General features: G+C 49.2%; 2 protein-coding genes across 3 annotated transcripts; one reads left to right on the forward strand and one right to left on the reverse strand.

The window, feature by feature from the left end:
• Window positions 1–974: 974 nt before the first annotated feature.
• LOC144177721 (uncharacterized) lies at window positions 975–9,171 on the forward strand. 2 transcript variants are annotated; one of them, XM_077705306.1, is made up of 12 exons: window positions 975–1,805; window positions 2,970–3,044; window positions 3,328–3,439; window positions 4,073–4,343; window positions 4,853–5,225; window positions 6,046–6,219; window positions 6,292–6,394; window positions 6,721–6,804; window positions 6,868–7,110; window positions 7,677–7,848; window positions 7,907–8,055; window positions 8,962–9,171. In XM_077705306.1, the coding sequence occupies exons 1-12, from the start codon at window positions 1,509–1,511 to the stop codon at window positions 9,147–9,149; spliced, it is 2,241 nt and encodes a 746-aa protein (XP_077561432.1). In that variant the 5' UTR covers window positions 975–1,508; the 3' UTR covers window positions 9,150–9,171. The 2 variants fall into 2 exon arrangements, with proteins under 2 accessions (XP_077561432.1, XP_077561424.1); XM_077705298.1 differs by having other exon boundaries at window positions 6,046–6,394.
• Window positions 9,172–9,521: 350 nt separating this feature from the next.
• Window positions 9,522–17,338, reverse strand: LOC144177734 (uncharacterized). Its single transcript, XM_077705317.1, has 4 exons — window positions 16,758–17,338; window positions 16,094–16,300; window positions 15,388–15,555; window positions 9,522–13,107 (listed from the first exon to the last, which is right to left on the reverse strand). Exons 1-3 carry the CDS (start codon window positions 16,922–16,924, stop codon window positions 15,399–15,401), a joined length of 531 nt encoding a protein of 176 aa, XP_077561443.1. The 5' UTR covers window positions 16,925–17,338; the 3' UTR covers window positions 9,522–13,107; window positions 15,388–15,398.
• Window positions 17,339–17,620: the final 282 nt, after the last annotated feature.

A 17,620-nucleotide genomic window follows, 5' to 3' on the forward strand; every position in this document is an offset into this window, starting at 1 on the left:
TATCAGATATTGATCAGTACCATGAACAAGCCAATGCGGCATAAATTTCACAAACATTGTACCAAAGAAGTACGACGGATAATGCAAAATTACACTCCGGAGTCAGCACACGACGACAAATTTAATGCTGGGTCGTCTTGTCCCGAGGTGAGCGCTCCCAAAGATTCATCTGTTACATTTATCCTCCACGATAAGCGCGAAGATGGGCTTATAGAGTAATCCGCGTCCGTGACCAAACTCTTCTTCGAAACATTGTCGTAAGAGTCATGACGCAGGGAGACTGCAGAATCTAGCATAAACCGAAATCAGAGGCCCTTATCAGATACGACACTCTTCCAACGAGCCCGTGTATACGAGATTTTGGCGCACGTTAAGGCTCTCCAGGTGGTCAAAATTAATCCGGAGCCCTTCACTACGGCATGCCTCATCGTCTCCGTTGCGTCGGCGCGTTAAACCCTGCAATCAATCAATCAACTCTTCCAACGACACCTCGTATCGCTTGTGAACTGCCTATCCTGTATTCTTCAAAAAATGAGTCCGCCGAGTGATCAGCCGTTTTTCAAGGCGAAAAACAAACGAAAAGTGAACACGCATCTTGTGTGTGTGATAACTAAAACGTTCATTCGTTGATTCCGCTCCGCATTTGTAAACAACAATAGTTGAGCGTCCTCCTCGTCACCCCCCCCCCCCATGTCTAGCGAAATATCAGTGCATTTCGCATCTAGTTGGTCTGGTGAATACTACCTTGCTCGAACAAACGTCTTTAGCATTTCAGAAGCTGCACTCGTTTTTTTTTTTTCATTCCGGTACGACTATTCTATTTATTCCTTACTTGCAGACCATTCATTTTCCTGTGGTTTCATTAGCATATACCTTGGTTCTTACTATAAGGCATGAGTAGGCACATATCTGACAATGCACAGCCTTTGAGTCTACTTAAAGGGGCCCTAAATAGGTTTCCGAAGGTCGCCATTTCAATCGCGCAATCGCTAGAGTATCCCTTCGCGACAACGTATACCAAATATTACACATCTGCGTAAAGCAGGGGCCGCACAAACACGCAAAAAAGATTGCACTTTCTCCCCCGGCTTACCAACCGTACCTTGCCGCCACACCTGCGCGCTCTGACGTAGTTTTTTCTGTTCTGACGCACCTGAGGCACTGCCCAGTACGGCGCCGCCATTGGTGGATTTATCAAATTATGCCGCAGATCACTGCTGGAGATCACGTACGAAGGAGATAATTAAATTAGCCAGCTTCGTCGAAATAATGTGGTACAGTCGCATAAATAAACTTTTAGGCGACAACTATCAAAATTTTGGAAGATAATACTTTTTTTTTTCGGTGAGCTGTTGCGCACTTCCGGAAGCAGAACACATCGCCACCTCGCTGCTCGCAGGTGAGCTTCACCTGAGTGCGTGCGTGCGTGCTTTTCGTCTCCACGTGCTGCGAAGCCCGCATCATCACGCGACAGCAACTTGATCGTTCAACTGCCTGCGCGGCCCTGAATGAGCGGAACGAACAAGCAAACGCGACCGTGTGCAGTCGTCGGCTGCAAGGCCGTCGACTGGCTTGCGGTAAAAACACGACACAGCGTACCGCGAGATGAGCCGCTACGCTCGGTTTGGCTGCAGCGCATCGGTCTCCGACCATCTGACAAGCGGAAAGTCTTGCTCGTTTGCGGGCATCATTTCTCTCCGGACGACTACTTCCGAAGCCCACAGATGGTGGAACAAATGGGGTTCCCAGCAAGGCCAGTATTGCGGCCCCAAGCGACACCGACTCTCCATCTTCCGAGTGCAGCGGTAAGTATACAAGACCATGCTTTGATTTTTGGAAGTGTCTCGCGTTAAAACCAGCCGATTAGCCGCCGTTTCTCGCTCTGGGATTTGGTGTAGTGGTTATGCCGCCGGCTACGGATGTTGTAGTCCGTGGTTCGATTCTCGCACCACGGGCTTTTTTTTTTTTTGGGGGGGGGGGGGGGGTTGTGTGTGTGCGTGTGTGTGTGTGGCCGCGTGGTTAGCGTTTTGTGTCAGCAAAACTTCACGCCCGCTTTACAATTCACATGGTGAGATCAGTCGGTCTTGGTTTTTTACTCAAGCGGCCGAACCGCTCCCGACGTAGCCATCACCAGTTACGCCTGATATGTAATTATTACCAGCGATTAATAATTAACAGTGACTCTGGCTAGTCAGTGAGCAGAAGCGATTTGGCCAGTTTGGTAAAAATCAAGACCGACTGCTCTCACTGAAATATTGTGAAGCAGGCGTCAGGTGGCAGCTTGGAGATCCGTTCGGATATAGCTAGAGTTAGTCCGACCATCTGTAATTATTAATAATGATTAATAATTATCAGTTATTCTGGCTAATCAGTGAGCAGTAGCGGTTTGGCCGGTTGGGTAAAAATCAAGACAGACTGCTTTCAACGCGAGTTGTGTTTCCTCTGGACGGAACTTTAGTGACAGCTGCCGTTCCGTCTGGACGGAACGCTAGACACAGCCTTGATTTTTATTTAAGTCAAAAGACCGGTGCGGCAGTGCATGCACCGGACGCTGTGATCTGGTCGTGCGTCTCCCGTCTCTGCACAGTCATTAACATTTCGACGTTCACAGTTCACATACGTGTGCGGACCGTTTACTCCACTAAACAAGGATGTTACACCAGCTGTCAGAACGCTGGCCATAGCAGGCAAGATAAAAAAAAAAGAAAATTGAGAAAAAGACGCACTACGGAAATTGCACACGGACAGCTCAAGTCACGGCAACCAAACGACATTGGCTCATATTGTAGGCCAGAGTGCATGATCTTGACTCTGCCAAGACACACACAAAGACCCAGTACACCTGCTGCACCGAGGTATTTGTGTAGCCTTTCATACCTTGACCTATCTGTACACAAAATGTTATTTTCGACAGGCAGTGTGTGTTTGTTTTTGCTAGAGTGAACCTAAGAACACAAATTTTTTTGCAGCAACGTGCCCCGATACAAGACCAGCAAACTGCTGCAGCTGCATCAAGCAACAGCCCAGCTGGAGCCTTGCAACCGGTGGGTTATGCTTGTCGCATACATGTAACTGGCTCAATGTTAGGATGCAGCCAGTTGCTTTGTATTGCAAGACACTGGCCAGTTGACGCTGCTCCAGTTCTAGACACTGCAGGCCTGGCTTCTGTTCGTGTGCCAGGTCGTCTGTGAAAAACCTTTTAATGACCCTTTTGTTAGTGAATTTCAATACATTGGCCAGGGTCTTAGCAAAGCATAGTATTGTAAATAATGCAGCACAGAATACAATACTTGGCATAGATAATGATGCAAATGCATTGATTTACAGGCTCGGGTGTGTCAGTGCAGCTGTCGCCCTGTGATGTGCACGGTGGGCACCCAGACGGCAACCTCCCACCGAACACTTGGCACACAAACTTCACTGCGGGGAACGAATGCTGGTAAGCATGCTTTTTGGACCACAGATAACTCCAATATCACCTCTGCTGCTAGAACAAGGGTACACTCCAGGTGCAAATGATGTTCCTTTTGCTCAGACACTTCAAATAAAAAAACATATATTTGCCAAGGGTCAAATGCGTGACACCTTTTCTAAAATATAGAACGGTCAAAAAGGTACTGCATATACATGCATCTTTACACATTGTTGCATCTCGATAGACGCTGGCAAAATCGGGTGTATGGTGTTGCCCCAATTTATTAGGTGTACCACTTAAAACGGAGAGGCAAGACAGGATGTCAGAATCTCAGCAAAAACTGGCTGGAGTCGAGCACGCCGGCCCAGGGAATGTGCTTGTCGTCGTCTTTGTGCTATTTGGCTGACCAGAGAACATTGCACGTATATCTCACTCGGAGACTGTACCAGCACAGTGACTGGTACACACCTTGAACAGGATTGCTCTGCTTAACACACAACTCCTTGCTACATAATTTCAGAAAATACAATAGCCTATCTGAGAAGTTCCTTTATCAAAATCTTTTCACTCGTTTTGATAAGTGCTCCAATGGAAAAGACTTGAGTCAAAGTGAAGCCCGACGTTGTTCATGCCAGTAACCTACACAAATTCCAACAGCCACGCAGGTGCACCTCGATGCCAGGCTGCTGTTGTCGCAGGCAACGCAGACAGAGGCAGACTCTGCGGTCCTGCCCTTGCCAGAATCACCCAGCATGGAGCTGCACTCCATGGCTCCACTGCCCCCCCACTTCCTGCCTCCACGTGCCTCATCGCCTTTGTTGGCAGATGACACGGACTCTGACGAAGCAGAGTCCGAGTCCGATGACGAACTGCCAGCCGCCGAGCCCGACTCATCCTACCATGTATCTTTTGACCAGAGCTTCGTAAGGTAAGCATACTACTGGGGGCTGTGCACGTATGCTGGCTGCCAAAAATGCAGGAAAAGAATGAGCATCCGCCCTTCTGGCTTCGCAGTCTTTCTTTAGATTCCTGTCCTTTTGTGCCTCCCATGCACAAAAAAATTAAGCGAAATACTTTGTGCAAGTGTTTGCGAAGTACGGTGCGATAAATACTTATATAATAAGTAAATAAATGCATCTAGCACTATTTCCTTGTGTGAACACAAAAACAAGAATTCTGCGGTTTAATTCCAGTGCTGCACTTTCATTTTTATTTCTTTCCTAATTCTGCATAGTAATATGCGGCAAGTTTTGGCAGGGCTGGTAAGAAGCACAGGTCAGATGAAGTTTCCCTGTTCACAGTTGCGCAGTTGCCTTGCCTACCCTAAAGAGACAGGTGTGCCTGTCCAGCACTGCTGCCCTGTTCATTCTCTAGCGCTGCCTATACAGTGCTCCAAAAAAGAGACCATCAACCTTGTGCATTGCCTGCTACTTGCAGTGACCATGCTGCAGAGGAGGCCACGGATCCGCACAAGGAACGGAAATTCATTGTGTTTGAAAGCAAACTCCGTCAGCTCTTTGCTTCCTGCCAGCACTGCCAGGAGCCCTGCCAGGTCCTGTTCAAGGTTGAGGAGGGCTCAATGCTGCGAGTGGAGAGCACGTGTCGTGTTGGCCACACGATCATCTGGGAGAGCCAGCCGTTTCTGAACCAGAAGCCTGCTGGAAATGCCCTCCTGGCAGCAGCAATCCTGTTTGCTGGGTGTAGTGTGGCCCCCTGCTTGCGGGCTTTGCAGAGCATCAATGTTCAAGCGATTTCCGAGACGACATACTACACGTACCAGAAGCGCTACTTGGTACCTGCTGTCTTTAAGGTAACCATTTGCATGTAATTTAAGAATATGTAGACACTTGACTAGCATTCATATGAAGTCCATGGAGGCTGCAGGGCACTTTAAATTGACCGAACTTCCAGTTAAACAAGAGGCATAAAAACAGCATTGTCATTGTTCCACAACATGTCTCCCTCCTTGATTTTGTTAAGAGATGCCGATATTGGTGGGAGCCTCAGCTGGCCTGCTGCTTTATCATATATTCACCAGAAAAGCTTGGAAGGTCTCTGATAAGAACGTTATGTCATTTTAGACTGCACAAGTGCGGGCTGTAACATTTCCTATCAGGCGTTGTGCTGCTGAGCACGAGGTCGCGGGTTCGATTCCCGGCTGCGGTGGCCGCTTTTCTGATGGAGGCAAAAAGCAAAAACGCCCGTGTGTACGAGATTTTGGCGTACGTTAAAGATACCCAGGTGGTCTAAATTAATCCGGACCCCTCCACTACGGCACGCCTCATCGCCTGCGTTGCGTCGGCACGTTAAACCGTACAATCAATCAAAATTTCCTATCAAGGAGCACATTTTTTGTTTCTCCGTCCCCAAGTTACGGTGTCAGTGCATGTCAGCTGATGACAAATTCCACTGTAGCAGACATAAGTGCACGTTTAGGTCATTTCGAAAATCAAACTTGACACCTCCTGGAAGTTACATTATAAAACAATGGTAGATAAGAAAAATAAATGTAAAGAAACACTGCACACACAATGGAGCCTCACCACAGCTAACAAAATCTTGTGTGCATTTTGGCAGAAGAAATCAATTCGGCTGCTTTTCTCATGACAGCCTGTCCACTTTGTGCTTAGCTTTTCCAGGAGAAGCAAGATGAACTTGTGCAAAGTGTGGTGGGCACTGCAGTGGACCTGGCGGGGGATGGCCGCTGCGACTCACCAGGGCACAGTGCAAAATATTGCACATATGTCCTGTACGCGGGGCAGATTGGCCGCATCTTGCACTGTGAGCATGTCACAGTTCACCAAGTAAGCAGTACACTAACACCGGCAATGACCCAAGCACGCACTGCATGCTACAACTGGTGTATTCCTATGCAGTCACCCGCAGTGCCCAACAGTGCAGCCATGGAGAAGGAGGGCCTCATCAATTCCCTCGAAGCTTTGGAGCGACAGGGCGTCAACATACGATCCCTGACTACAGGTACGGTGCAACATAACAGTCCTTTGAATTTCCTGAACATGAGTCAAACCTTTGCCAGCACACATGCATACATAAGCTTCTGCAGGATGAGAGAAATAACTGTATGAGTGCAAGGTACTCTATGCCAGTGGCTCCCAAGCCGAGGTTCCTGAAAATTTTTAGCGTTCCTTATTGCAGGCCCTGCTGTTCGGGTGGTAGGGATGGGAAAAAAATGAGAACCACTTTGCTAGGTTGCAAGATTGCGATTCCCATAAGTACTTTGGCCTCTTGTCTTAGTAGGTGTGGCATTACAAGGCCACAACTTCTTCCTTGTTTTGCTGCTGTAGACCGCCACCCTGCTATCAGGAGCTTCTGCAGGAAAGAGAGGCCCACCATCAAGCACTATTTTGACACCTGGCACATATCTAAAGGTAAGTGCAGACATCCACTTTTATGCTGCCAGCATTTGAGTGTCTTGGCACTTTCTTGCTCAGGTATCCAGAAGAAGTTGAGGGCTGCCTGCAAGAGCCAGAGCTGCGCGCTCATACAGCCGTGGGTGCAGTGCATCACTAATCACCTGTACTTCGTGGCTGCAATGGCCGAGGGGGACGCAGAGCTCATCATCAGCATGTGGAGGAGCCTGCTGAACCACATTTGTGACAAGCACGATGGCCATGAGGGGCCATTCGCCGAGTGCCTCCATGAGCCGCTTGGGGAACGATTATGGATGACACCAGGTGACCTGTTTGTGGCAGTGATGCACAATTATGCTAACACGGCCATGCACATGGGGAATTTCGTGTTCCACGACCAAAGTGAGGAAGTCATGTCCCAGCTTTTTCCCCAACTGAACTAAATACGTACCAACTTACTGGAAACTTTTTTTTGTTTCAACCAATTCTTTATGTGAAAATTACCCTCCATCACGGCTAATCTAATGGCAACAAGGGAATCAACAGCTCGGATAAGGTGACTTAGGATGAAGTCTGGCCCTCCCATGTTGAAGAACGACTAATCTCCTTATCTAAGGCCCCAATGCCCTTGCACACCTTTGTGCAGCATCACTGCTTTCTTTCCACTATGCTGTATAGACCAGAATTTTGCCGGGTCGGCCATTTTCTAACAATCGAGGCGCCATCTGGCGGGCATTTCTCTGCGACTGTGGGGCAATCAGACGGCTGAGCAAGAGCCACTGAATGACGAAAACTATATTGTCGCCATAAGTGATGTTTATCCTGAAAACCCTTACACATTTTCAAATATTGGAATCGGAAAAATTTATTCCAATATGTATTTAAAACAGGTTCCCCAGCCTTCCTGAAGCTCCAGACCATCGTGGAGAGCCCTAGCCTGCTGCGCGATATTCGCCAGCTATCTCCCAAGGTCCAGACATACTCCCTGGAGTCCTTCAACAGTTTGCTGATCCGCTTTGCTCCCAAATCCACCGCCTTTTCGGAGGCAGGGATGAAGACCAGGTAGTGTTGTCACGACAAGCAAGTTTGGCAGACAGAGCAATATTTTGTTCCTTTTTAGGGAGAAGCTTGCTGTCATGCATTTCAACGAAAACACGGCAAGACCGCAAGCCGTGACTGCAGCAGGAGACGGGCAGTTTAAAGTTAAAATGCCGAAACGGAGGCGGGGGCACTACGTCGTTTGCCCAAAGAAGACAAACCCAACATTTGGTAAGCACACAAGTATACTAAAAGTTAGAACTCTCTCATCCATTATGGTCCACCTAACCAAGCTCAGGAATGCCAGTATATCCTCCAGCAGTGCCTGTAGGAGCGCCACTGAAATTCCCCTAGCGGTCCGTTCCCACACAGATTAATTCGAAACAAAGCTTCATTCGTTGTCCGTGCTGCAAGACGACACCAACCTCTCTCTGTGCCAGTATCGGGTCTAAATGAGGCTACAGTGGAATTCGCTTGTGCCTGACGTATTCAGGGGTGACTGTGGCGATATGTTGCCGCCATCGCCAACGTCCGTAAGAGCATCCAAAAAGTGCACAGAACTGCATCCCTGGTCTTGTTGGCGTTCGAGCACTGTGCCAAGACGCATCAGTTTTTAGAAGTGCTCCAAACGCTCTTGCTTACAGACGGGATCGTAACAAATCGTTTAGGGCATGGAAAGGCAAAAAGAAGCGAAATAAAGTAAGAACATTGCATGCGCCCTCTATCTGCCTGCCAGCGCTCCTCCCGTATATGCCGCGGAGAAGCAGCGGCACACGCCGCAGCCACTGCGACGCTCAAGGCATATACAGTGGCCTGTATCAGCCCCATGTTTTGACAGTGCCGAAAAGGGGAAAGCGTCACATGTGGAGGGTAGATAGAGTAATCACATGGTGGTAAGTAGGAGTTGTGCAGGACAGGGGGAGAGGCACGAGAAATATCAGTCGTCACAGCCTAGCTGCGCAGGTGGCAGCGTCACAGCCACAAAAACATGCACAAGTGGGTTTCGGCACATCCCACTTTTGAAGTGTGTGGCCGATCCCCAGATTGCCTGCCAATGATTTCTGCCAATCAACATTTCCTATCACTGACCGGCTAGTGCAGAATTGCCAGAAAAATAACAGCATTTTTTTTTTTCAGGGTATGTCGACGAGCTAATGGTGGATGTCACCAGACGATGCGAGGCTTGCTCGCACAGAGAGAGCCTGAGTATTGTAGACAGTGTGCCTCAGCCGCAGCACCACATGACTGCTGCCTACCCCCGGCCACCCAAGCAACAGCTCATTGAGGCCCGGCAGTCTCGCTTCCCCTCCGAGCAACGACCCTGAACCAAGCGGCACAATGCCTGGCAGCCTCCACATGCACCCAGACCAAGCAGAAGAAACAAAAAAGCCCTTTTAAGGGCTACCCCAACCCTTGCAATAGCAGAGATTTGGGCAACCACTATGGCCCCCTGTATGCCGCTCTCAGCACTTGTGCTTATTGAGTTGTTTCACTTCTTTTGGTGACCCCATGAACAATGTGAAATAACCAATGGTATACATGTTCCGTTGTGTAATTTTAATACCTCTAAAGCAAGCGCAGGAGAAAACAGGTATACATCACAGATGCTGCTGTGAGACCACTGACGGGACAAATGAAAAACTTTCCATGGTTACAAATTCACATCAACATCTCAGCTCCTTCACTTCCAAACACACAATCAACAGAGATCAAGAAAGAGCACAGTGCAAGAATTGCTGAACCCTCATATACAGTCACTTCCGTTTTTCGCTACTGCAGGAAATCAACTGATCTGTGAGCATCTAAGAACTTTCTTTTGTGGTAAACAAATTGGTTAGGCATGCATTGCAGTGGCATAAAATTCCCTTTCTAACTACACCAGTCTTCAAAATGTTTTCATAAGTAATGGTAGCAAAAAAAAAAGGATCAGTCAAAATTTGTGTTGACACATTAAATAAATTTGACAATGAGCATTTTGTGTGTAAACTATTCAAGAACACATCCTAGAAAACAAATCAAGTCGCACAAAACAGCTCTGAGATAAACTATATAACACTGGTATGTGTGACACCCATGCTATGTGGTGACTATTTCAAAGTGCACAATTTCGGATGGTTCCCTTGAAGAAATCTGGTGGTTTGACATTTGAGGCACGAACTCCTCCCCACATGATGCAAAAAAAAAAACTTGAGAATGATTCACTTTGCATTCAAGCCCAGGACAAGACGCTGCATAAGCACCCAATTTTTAAAATAAAAAATAACAAACTTGTTGGAGACTGCCATCACCCAAAGACTGTCATCACACTCCACCCAACGCTGGGAGGAGTGTAGCGAGCGAGCTTCTTTTTCAATGGGACGACAGGGAGCTACAAAGCCCCTTCATCGCGTCCAGGACCACTGTTGGGCCAGCGGACAACAGCAGTACGAGGGTGTGAAGGGCAAGGCATAAGGGCCAACGAGACTTTGGTGATGTGTCCTTTTCACGTGGCTTTTTTTACGCACTTGTGTACGGGCTCATGTTGAATGTTTAGCATTTTCTGGAGTCTCCGCGGTGACGCGTCGGACAGCGTGTACCCAAGTCCGCTTGTCATAATTTCAGAAGGAAACCAAGGTGAAAATGACTAAAAAAAAATGTGGGGAAGAATCAGTCTTGAGAAAGCAGGGACCGAAAATTAAAATGAAATAAAAGTACAAATGAAAGGGCAACAAAATTACCTGCATAAGAAAAAGATAAACACCTGGTACGTCACCCACTTTCTATCATTAGGCATTAGATCCGCTGAGTGCTCCCATCCCGGAAGATGGTCAGGGGACCACACGATAACTGAGGTGAACGAGAGGGGCAGTTTCTGTGCTAGCGAAAGCATTCTGCTGAGTGCTTTGTGAACATTGCTAGAAAAAAAAAATGTCAAAGACTGTGTGACAAAGGGCAGGACGCCCGGTGTCGTATACAAGATTTTTGAGCTGAGTGCTTCTCCCCATGCATTGAGGAAAGGAAAAATCTAGTGGAACAAGTCAGGCAGCGCAACAACGTCCGGCTGCAACACCGTCACCCAGTACAGCGAAACATCCGACCGCAAAAGAGACTTCGGTGAAACGTTCCGGAAGCGTGAAAAACTGAAGAAAAAGAAGCAAAGAACATAAATCCTTCCCTCCGAACCCTCCCACTCGTGTACATGCAGGCACCGCGCTCCACAGCGAGGCGCTGGTGAGGGACTGTCGCTACAACATGACCCCAGTCACTCCGGAAGAGGTAATGAAGACATTGATCGGGGAAGAACACATAAAGAAAGTGCAGCAAGTGCCCGTTTCTAATGACACTGTTGGCCGACAGCTGAAATCACTGTCGGCCAAAATCACAATGTTGCACCCTTTTCCCTCCATGCGTCCGAGCTAGCCTGCCAGCCAAGTGCCGTGCACTACGCGACACCTGTGCCGTCCGGCACTATTGTAACCCTCGTGTGCGCGATATAAGGCCGACGTGGTCGAGCAAATTAAGAGGAGAAAAGGCGAGTGCGAAACTGCCAAGGCCAAGCGAAACGAACAATAGTGCAAAGCAGAGATGAAAAAAAAAAAAGACTGCATTCCCGCGCATACATGGTGGAGACACCCTTTGAACGGGCGTGTGACGTCGCTATAGGGTCAAAGTGCTCAGCATGGCTGTTTTGGTTTCCCACAAGATGCAGCAACGCGAAAGAGATGGTTCAAACTTGTCAAGTAAACCCTGTAGAGGCAAAAATTATAGCGCGGTCTTGCTAAAGGGACTTGCTGCGGTGGACAGCGATTGGACAGAGTTTGCCAGGACCGCGGCGATCTGTCATAAGAAGTGGGTCGTAACTCCTGTGGACGTATCAGCGGAGTTCCACTGTACTTCCATAGGACACAGCTTTCATGGAATTGCTCAGTTACTCAATATATAGCAGTTGCAAAACTGCATGAGGCATAACACAAGACCTGCAAGTGCTCGAAGCTATTGGACATGGAACAAGCAAAGGATCTCTGCAGCGTTCACAACATACACTAGAAAACGATAGCCAAGTGCACCCCGTGGTGGTGAGGTTCTTATGAGTGCCTTATATGAAGCCTAAAGACATCGATGCAAAAAAGCGTGTCAAGACGGACAGCTTCAGTGAAAGACAGTTGAAGGAGCTCTCAACAATCGTCCTTTGATCTTGGTGAGCCCAATGAGTCCATGCCACTAACGTTGGCAGATGTCATCGGTGGCTGGCAACAGCTAAACGAAGGACAAGCATGGCCACAACAGAGCACAAATTTTGAAGTGATGTGGAGTCTATTCCAACTCCTGAAAGCTTTGTGGAAAGGTGGCATCACAAGTACATCAAAGAAATAGGGGTCACTGTGAAGGACAAGACTACACGAAAACAATGTCCACAGCTGATTGAAGATAGGAGTCCAAGGTCAATGTGGAAAATGTGCAACATTTAAAAAGAAGTTACCCTGCACGCAGCAGAGTGACAAGAGCTTGCCTCCTTTGGACTGGCATCAACGGGCATCAAAAATGTATCATGAAACGGGCAAACCACATCTATCCTTTCAAGGGCTGCCTCAAATGACCCGCCAAAGCGTAGCAAGAAGGAATGCGAGGCACAACAGTGATATGCAACACATACTGGGACCTCTGAACACTGCCGGGGAAAAAAAAAAAGCAATGCTTGGCACCTCCTCACAAACTCGACTAAGAACAATCCACCAGCTGGTGCTGCTTCGAAAACAAAACATACCAACACTGCACTTTACTAATGCGATGCACCCTGGACTGTACCATTGTGGCGGCCAATACTGTCAAGGTGAATTAACCGAATACTCTACAACACGTGGTGCTTTACTGTTTAGCACCCCCCTCCCCACGCCACTACCATCAGCTCTATACTCAGGTACAACAACGGCATCAGCTCATGTGTATCACCCTGCAGGAGCGAAGGGCACAGATGTCAGCACGCATGCACGTTTTGAAACGAGTCTTCTTTTTCACATCTAGTCTTTTTGCAGTCGCGGCAGATTTAAAAGCAGATGAAGGGCAAGAAATCACGGAAACAACTCATGTCACATTCAATACACTCGCAGTAAGCACTACTTGCGCTGTGTGGAGTAACAGCCGGCTGCAGTTATGAGGCGCAGGGACAGCTTCCATTGTCGTTTAGTTGTCCTTGAGTATACCACCCTGGCAGGCCCTGCTGTACAGCACACCTCCGGATGTCCAGCTCCTGCGGCGGGGACAGCTGATGACTGTAGCTTCTTCGGTTGTCATATCCAATCGGAGCTGCAACAAGGGTTTAAAAATGTTTATCCATTAGTCAATGGTAGAATCCAATCAAACTAACTTTGTCATCACAGTGACTCGCAAAATGAATTCACACAGTGCAATCGATATTGCATTACACTTAATCTGTCGATTTTCTTGCTTTCATTGCCAACACTAAACAGCTTACTGTTTGCCATGTTATAGATATAATGTGTATGTGTGTGTGGCGGCACGTTATCGCCACCACTGCCGCGCGTCTCAGGACAGCCCCCTTCTGCGCCTGCGCACTGCGCCGGTGCCTCTGAAGATTGAGCGCAGGTGCATGTGAAGATAGGAACACTCGCAAACTGAAGAGATAATTAAACCAGTTGTTGAATGTTTTCTGTAGTGGGAGCAATAAAGTCTTGCTTCCCCACATCTGGTGACCTGGACATCGAACCCACCGCCATGACGACCAGGAAGCCCTCGCCACTCTTCAGCAACAAGTTCAACAACTTCAGCAGCAACTGCACGAGCAGCAGCAGCGCATGCAAAATGAGCGGCACTCGCCCGATGACTCTTCACCGCCCGGCTCACGCCACAAACCCCAAGGCCCCGCTCAAGCGGTCAGCTCTATGGTCGCCGCCAACGCAAACACTGCTAATACCGCGGCCGGCACCAACCCGGATGTCTGTCGCGTCGCCGTCAAACTCCCGCAGTTTTGGGCAGACTCGCCTGAGGTGTGGTTCACGCAAGTCGAGGCTCAATTTTCCCTGGCACGTATCACCCAAGACCAGACGCGCTACGATTACGTCGTTGCCCACCTGGACCCCCGCTACGCGACCGAGCTCCGTGACATACTCGCAAGCCCTCCAATTCAAGACCGTTACCTGCACCTGAAGACAGAACTCATCCGTCGGCTTTCACTTTCGGAAGACCAGAAAGTGCGCCATCTGCTTCAGTCTGAAAAGCTGGGTGACCGCAAGCCACCGCAGTTCCTGCATCATATGCGTGCCCTCGCCGGCAACACGCGGGTCGACGACTCCGTCCTCCGAACCGTGTTTCTTCAGCGCCTGCCTTCACACGTACAGGCCATTCTCCAGGTTCAGTCGACTCTACCACTGGACCAACTTGCCAAGATCGCGGATCGCGTCGTCGAAGTCTGCCTGTCATCACTGGAACCCACCCTCCATGCAGTCGGCGCTCAACAGCACACCCCCGAGCTTGTGCGCCGTATCGACGACATGAACCGTCAGCTCCACGCGATTCAAAGGTACCTGGACCAAGGCCCGAAGTTTCGTCCCCCCAACCGTTCACAAAGCCACGACCGAAACACCGACTCGTCGCATCGTAAGGAATCACCCGCCACTCGGAGGAACCTTACGCATCGCCACTTCATATGGTGCCAAAAAAGGGCAACGGCTGGCAACCTTGTGGAGATTACCGCGCTCACAACGCTCGCACCATCCCCGACAGGTACCCCGTTCGTCAGATACAGGACTTCGCCCACCCCTCCCACCTACTGGACCTTACCACTACTGCTTCACCGCCATTGATCGTTACACTCGATGGCCTGAAGTAATGCCCCTCGAAAGGTTTGCCGCAGAACACGTCGCCTCAGCTTTCTTCTCCGCCTGGATATCCCGCTTCGGCACACCTCGTCGCGTCACAATCCTCGGACTCTCCGCCGGGTTCGAGCGTTTGCGGACCACCAGTTAGTACCCTTGCGCCAACGGGATGATTGAATGCCTGCACCGTCAGCTCCAAGCAGCCATCACGTGTCACCCTAACTCAACCTGGCTCGAAGCTCTCCCGGCCGTTGCTTTTGGTCTGCACGCCACATTTTTGGAATGCATTTTTTATGTGCATTTTTGGAATGCACTGGCATTATCTGACTTGTCAGAAAATGGCTGGCATTGGTCATCGTGACCTCTTTTCTTCTACCTCACAAAGCTGCACCAGCACCACGTACACTTTGTGGTTTAACCCTAGGCAGCAGCCAGCAAGCAACATAGAAGCCTACATTCAAAAACTTCAGGAAAAAAGGAATAAAAAATATGCCACTAAACATTAATCCCAGGTCAGTGATGATCAAGCCAACGACTCAAGAAAAGAAACAATGCCAGACCACGCCATGCCCTACAGACAGGTGCCCATGGGTACCAGCTCGGTATGTTGGTAAACACTACCTCAGGCACTTAGGTAGCAAGGACAGTTGCCGAACTCGCTAACCTAATAAACAATGCATCACCCAGTAAACAGCCGTCCATTTGAGAAATGTAATTGCTGTACTAGCCCATGCTAAACAGTGGTTCATACCTATGCAGAAGTCAAAGAGGCGGGTACTGGAAGCCGACGTAGCTTGCTGACGGAAACTGCTTGCGAATTCTTGCCACAGCGCAGGCAGGCAGCACAACCCTGTGCCCTTCAGGAAGCCGCTTCCAGCACCAGCGAGTGAATAGCCGGTAGGCCGTGTGCCGGTACTTCCTGCAAATATTGTTTGGAAATAACGCATGGAAGCCGTGAAAATCACTCAGTAAAGTTTTTCGGGACAGTTTCCTCTGATTGGCTAGGCTTATTGCCACCTAGTTTTTTTGGACAAATATGGTGCAGAAATGCACTTGTACAAGGTTCCTATGGTGCTGTGGTGCAGTACTTGCTTTCACATGGGAAAACTTGTGTTTGAATCCAGCACAGGGCAACTATTTTGTTTTGCGCGTTTTAAAATGTGAACAGTTTTTTTTTTTTACTAATGCTTTGCTAACGAATTCCTTTAGTTCTGTCAGTGAAATCATAAGGGGGTCGCAGTATGTGGCCATCCTTGCGAAACAGAGGTAAATTCAGGCGTGTACAGTGTACTTCAGGTGATATTGTGAAGCTAATTTTACGCGTGCGAGGCTTTTGTGCAAAATCATGAGAAATTTCAGACTTAAATTATCACGGCTGCGGTGACATGACAACAAACACAACGAAAGAAAAATATAAAACCCTTGCGATCGACATTGCTTGTTCCTAGGTGCATTACTTGTGCTGGTCATGATGCATGGCGACTCCGCTGTCCACGAGTTCCCGGTACACCGCCTCGAGGACGGCGGGGTTCAGGCACAGACTGGGGAAGTGCTCGTGGTCCGTGATGCATGTTTCAATGCCTTTGGCAGCAACTTGCGGTATCGCCACGCAGCACTTATTTTCCAGCGGCCTTTCGCTGGCCACGCACAGTCCACACCGGCACCTGCGGTCACCGCGCAAAGCAGAAGCATGACGGCGATGAAAAAGATCCCCGACGCGACGAGCGCGACCGACTGATCCTGGCACGGGAGATACGCGGACGCGTAGCGCGACGCCATACACGAAGAACGCTAAGCAAGCAATAAAAAAAAAGGCCTTCTACATGTGCACACCTTGAGGAAGCTAACGACTGCGCTGGTGTAGCACGATTACGTTTACCGCAATTGGTGTCCGAAACCAACGCTCGAGGCATTAGGAAATAAGCGAGACTTTCCCCTTTCGGAGCGCCTGGGCCTAACGGCGTATACACTTAGTTATCAATGCGTTACTCGGTAACTACGTTCATTTGGTGTCCTAAACTTAACCGATGTGCGCGCTGAAACTAGTTCAGTAATCTTGCATTACTCGAATGCCTACGTCGCACAAGTAAGCCAAAGAAAAAGAAGTATGTCAATACATACCAACCCATGTCACCGCCGCCGGCTCGGGGTGGCGACGGTGGTGGCTCAGGCGAATTGCGCTCCCCGCCGTTGCTGCACCCTTCTTCCTTCAGTGGCGCGTCCTTGTAGGGATTGATCCCAATGTCGGCCATTCGCTTCATCAGGTGCGCGCGGAGATTCGGGTCCATGTCGGGGAAGACGATGGAAAAGTGGAAAACAACGCGCGCGAACCACGGCAACAGCGCTCACCGTGCAACCGGAAGCTGGTGGGCGGAGCATGTGCGTCGAGCGCAAAAAAAAAAAAGCGCACGCAGTGCTTGGCGCAGCCAATGACTGCACGTACATCAAGCAGAGTGATGAATTGCCCTGTTTCTCTCGGTGGTCTTGCGCCGGGTCGATGACGTTGTGGCTTCCACAGTGCTTCGGAGGAGCTACAAGAGGAGGAGAGCCCCAGGCCTTATGGCTGGCCCCCTTTAATGAGCGATAACTCGACTAATACTTAACGCATTTAAACAATTTTTGCGGGATGACGTTCCTTGGATAGTACTCTAGTGATTGCGCACGCAAAATCGCAACATTCGGCAGCCTATTTAGGGCCCCTTTAAAGGAGTACTGACACGAAATTTTCCTGTTACGTTTTTTTCGCTGCTATGCGTGCCTACCAGCCCACTAATCATAGAATGACAGATTAGACGGTCGAGCGCAACGTAAACATTCGTTTACGGCGTCGTTTATTCGTGCCAGTTTCGGTTTCGACAAAAAAACGCCGAGCGGCCGCCATGACAGGATGTATAACGTGACGTCACCATTCTTGCCGTATCGCTGCCGCTCTGGAAGCGCGCGCGAGCGAGCGCACGCGCGCGCCCAGACCGGCCGAGGTCTTC

The sequence above is a fragment of the Haemaphysalis longicornis genome, unplaced genomic scaffold (genome assembly GCF_048455015.1).
Source record: "Haemaphysalis longicornis isolate Haplotype H1 unplaced genomic scaffold, Haemaphysalis longicornis Haplotype H1 scaffold_1, whole genome shotgun sequence".
Classification (NCBI taxonomy): domain Eukaryota; kingdom Metazoa; phylum Arthropoda; class Arachnida; order Ixodida; family Ixodidae; genus Haemaphysalis; species Haemaphysalis longicornis.

What these genes read in the sequence shown, in the direction of transcription:
- LOC144177734 (XM_077705317.1), bottom strand. Translation starts at nt 16,924, where the DNA reads ATGGACCCGAATCTCCGCGCGCACCTGATGAAGCGAATGGCCGACATT. An exon ending in GGCGGCGGTGACATGGGTTG is followed by an intron (nt 16,301 to 16,757) that starts GTATGTATTGAC and finishes CGGTGACCGCAG; the next exon opens with GTGCCGGTGTGGACTGTGCG. An exon ending in ATGCATCATGACCAGCACAA is followed by an intron (nt 15,556 to 16,093) that starts GTAATGCACCTA and finishes CAATATTTGCAG; the next exon opens with GAAGTACCGGCACACGGCCT.
- LOC144177721 (XM_077705298.1), top strand. Translation starts at nt 1,509, where the DNA reads ATGAGCGGAACGAACAAGCAAACGCGACCGTGTGCAGTCGTCGGCTGC. An exon ending in CATACGATCCCTGACTACAG is followed by an intron (nt 6,395 to 6,720) that starts GTACGGTGCAAC and finishes TTGCTGCTGTAG; the next exon opens with ACCGCCACCCTGCTATCAGG. An exon ending in ACGATTATGGATGACACCAG is followed by an intron (nt 7,111 to 7,676) that starts GTGACCTGTTTG and finishes TATTTAAAACAG; the next exon opens with GTTCCCCAGCCTTCCTGAAG.